Source organism: Nicotiana tabacum, chromosome 6 (assembly GCF_000715075.1).
Source record: "Nicotiana tabacum cultivar K326 chromosome 6, ASM71507v2, whole genome shotgun sequence".
In the NCBI taxonomy this organism is placed as follows: Eukaryota; Viridiplantae; Streptophyta; class Magnoliopsida; order Solanales; family Solanaceae; genus Nicotiana; species Nicotiana tabacum.
In genome coordinates, this window is record NC_134085.1 from 178,727,057 (window position 1) to 178,728,623 (window position 1,567).

The window sequence follows — 1,567 nt, forward strand, 5'->3', positions numbered from 1 at the left end:
AGTGCATTGAGTATATTACTGTGATTACTCGGGAGAGATTTACGGTAAGATGAGCGTTCATGATTGATAGAGAGGTGTTGGTCAATTTGTATGAAGCATAAACAGAAGGGATTCCATCAATAGGGGAAGTCATTACCTTAGCGTTTTCTCATTATTGTTTACAACCTTAGCATCCTTAGTTTACAGCTATTTATTTACTTGCAATTTTAGTTATTAAAGACACTATCAACTGCGATTCAAACATTTGGGGAAATTGGCTCTCAAGAGTTTAGTGGGGCTAAAGATAGTGATTGATAGGTTAACTCTCTATGGATTCGACTCTGGGCAGAATACTCAAGTTATATTTGCAACGACCGCATTGTCCTTTTTATAAGGCATAGTTGGGCATGATCAAATTTTGGCGCCGTTGCCGGGGAAGTTAACGGAATTATCAATTACCATTGATAGAAATACAAAAATTCTTAGTGTAGTCAGTTTTCTCTACACAATTTTGACGATTGTTGACGTGGTTGCACAGGTGTATGCCTAGAAACTCTACGAGGACTGGAGAATTACTTGAAGGACTCTCAGACCCCGAGAAAACATTTCGGATATTGAACCGTGCCAACAAAAGACTTCAACAACCTCATCAAACATACAAACTCGAAATTGACATGGGTGACATAGACAACGTCAACGGAAACATCAGAGATATGGCACCTCCTGTGCCTGAGGCTGCACTATATGACTGGGCACAACCCACAACTGACAATCTGGCCACTGCCATTGTTGTGCCCGCGATACAAGCTAAATCGTTCCAGATCACGAACAACATGCTGCACTTGCTGCAAAATAAGGGACTATTTTCTGGGACACCAGCTGAAGATCCTCAGCAACACTTGAAGAACTTCCTATCGATTTGCAAAACTCAAAGACAACCCAACGTAACTCCGGAAGCAATCAGGCTGTTATTATTTCCATTCTCGGTGATAGGAGCTGCTCAGGTCTGGATAAACTCACTCCCCATAAACTCTATAGAAACTTGGGATGAGTTAGTCAAGCAATTTCACATCAAGTTCCACCCGCCCACCAAAGCAGCTCAACAAATTGATGAGATCGTGAGCTTTAAACAGAAACCAATGGAGACACTGCATGAGACATGGAGCCGCTTTAAAGGAATGTTGGTTATATATCCACACCATGGTATTTCAGATCAGATGTTGAGACAACGGTTTTACATGGACTGTCAGATAGCATGAAGAACATTGTAGATGCCTCAGCTGGTGGGGCATTTTTGAGCAAAACTTGGAGAGAAGGTCAGAGTCTGCTTGACAAAATGGCTCAGAATTTGGGGTGGACGACGAGGAATACACCTATCACTCCAGTGGTACACTCAATGCCTTTTGACCCATCAAATTCCATGGCTGAAAATGTGGCGACCCTTTTGACACAGATGAGCATACTCACCAAAAAGGTGGAGGAATCAGGGCAGAAACAACAAGTGCACATTGTAGATACTACCAATGGGGGCTTGTGCACATCTTGCATTAGTTAGCCAGTTGGTAATCCTTGGAATGCAGAACATGAT

The 1,567-nt window shown here is 42.3% G+C and overlaps 1 protein-coding gene across 1 annotated transcript; it reads left to right on the forward strand.

Annotated features, from left to right (window-relative positions):
• Nucleotides 1-653: 653 nt before the first annotated feature.
• Nucleotides 654-1,238, forward strand: LOC142182213 (uncharacterized). Its single transcript, XM_075256269.1, has 2 exons — nucleotides 654-983; nucleotides 1,113-1,238. The coding sequence occupies exons 1-2, from the start codon at nucleotides 654-656 to the stop codon at nucleotides 1,236-1,238; spliced, it is 456 nt and encodes a 151-aa protein (XP_075112370.1).
• The last annotated feature ends 329 nt before the right edge of the window (nucleotides 1,239-1,567 follow it).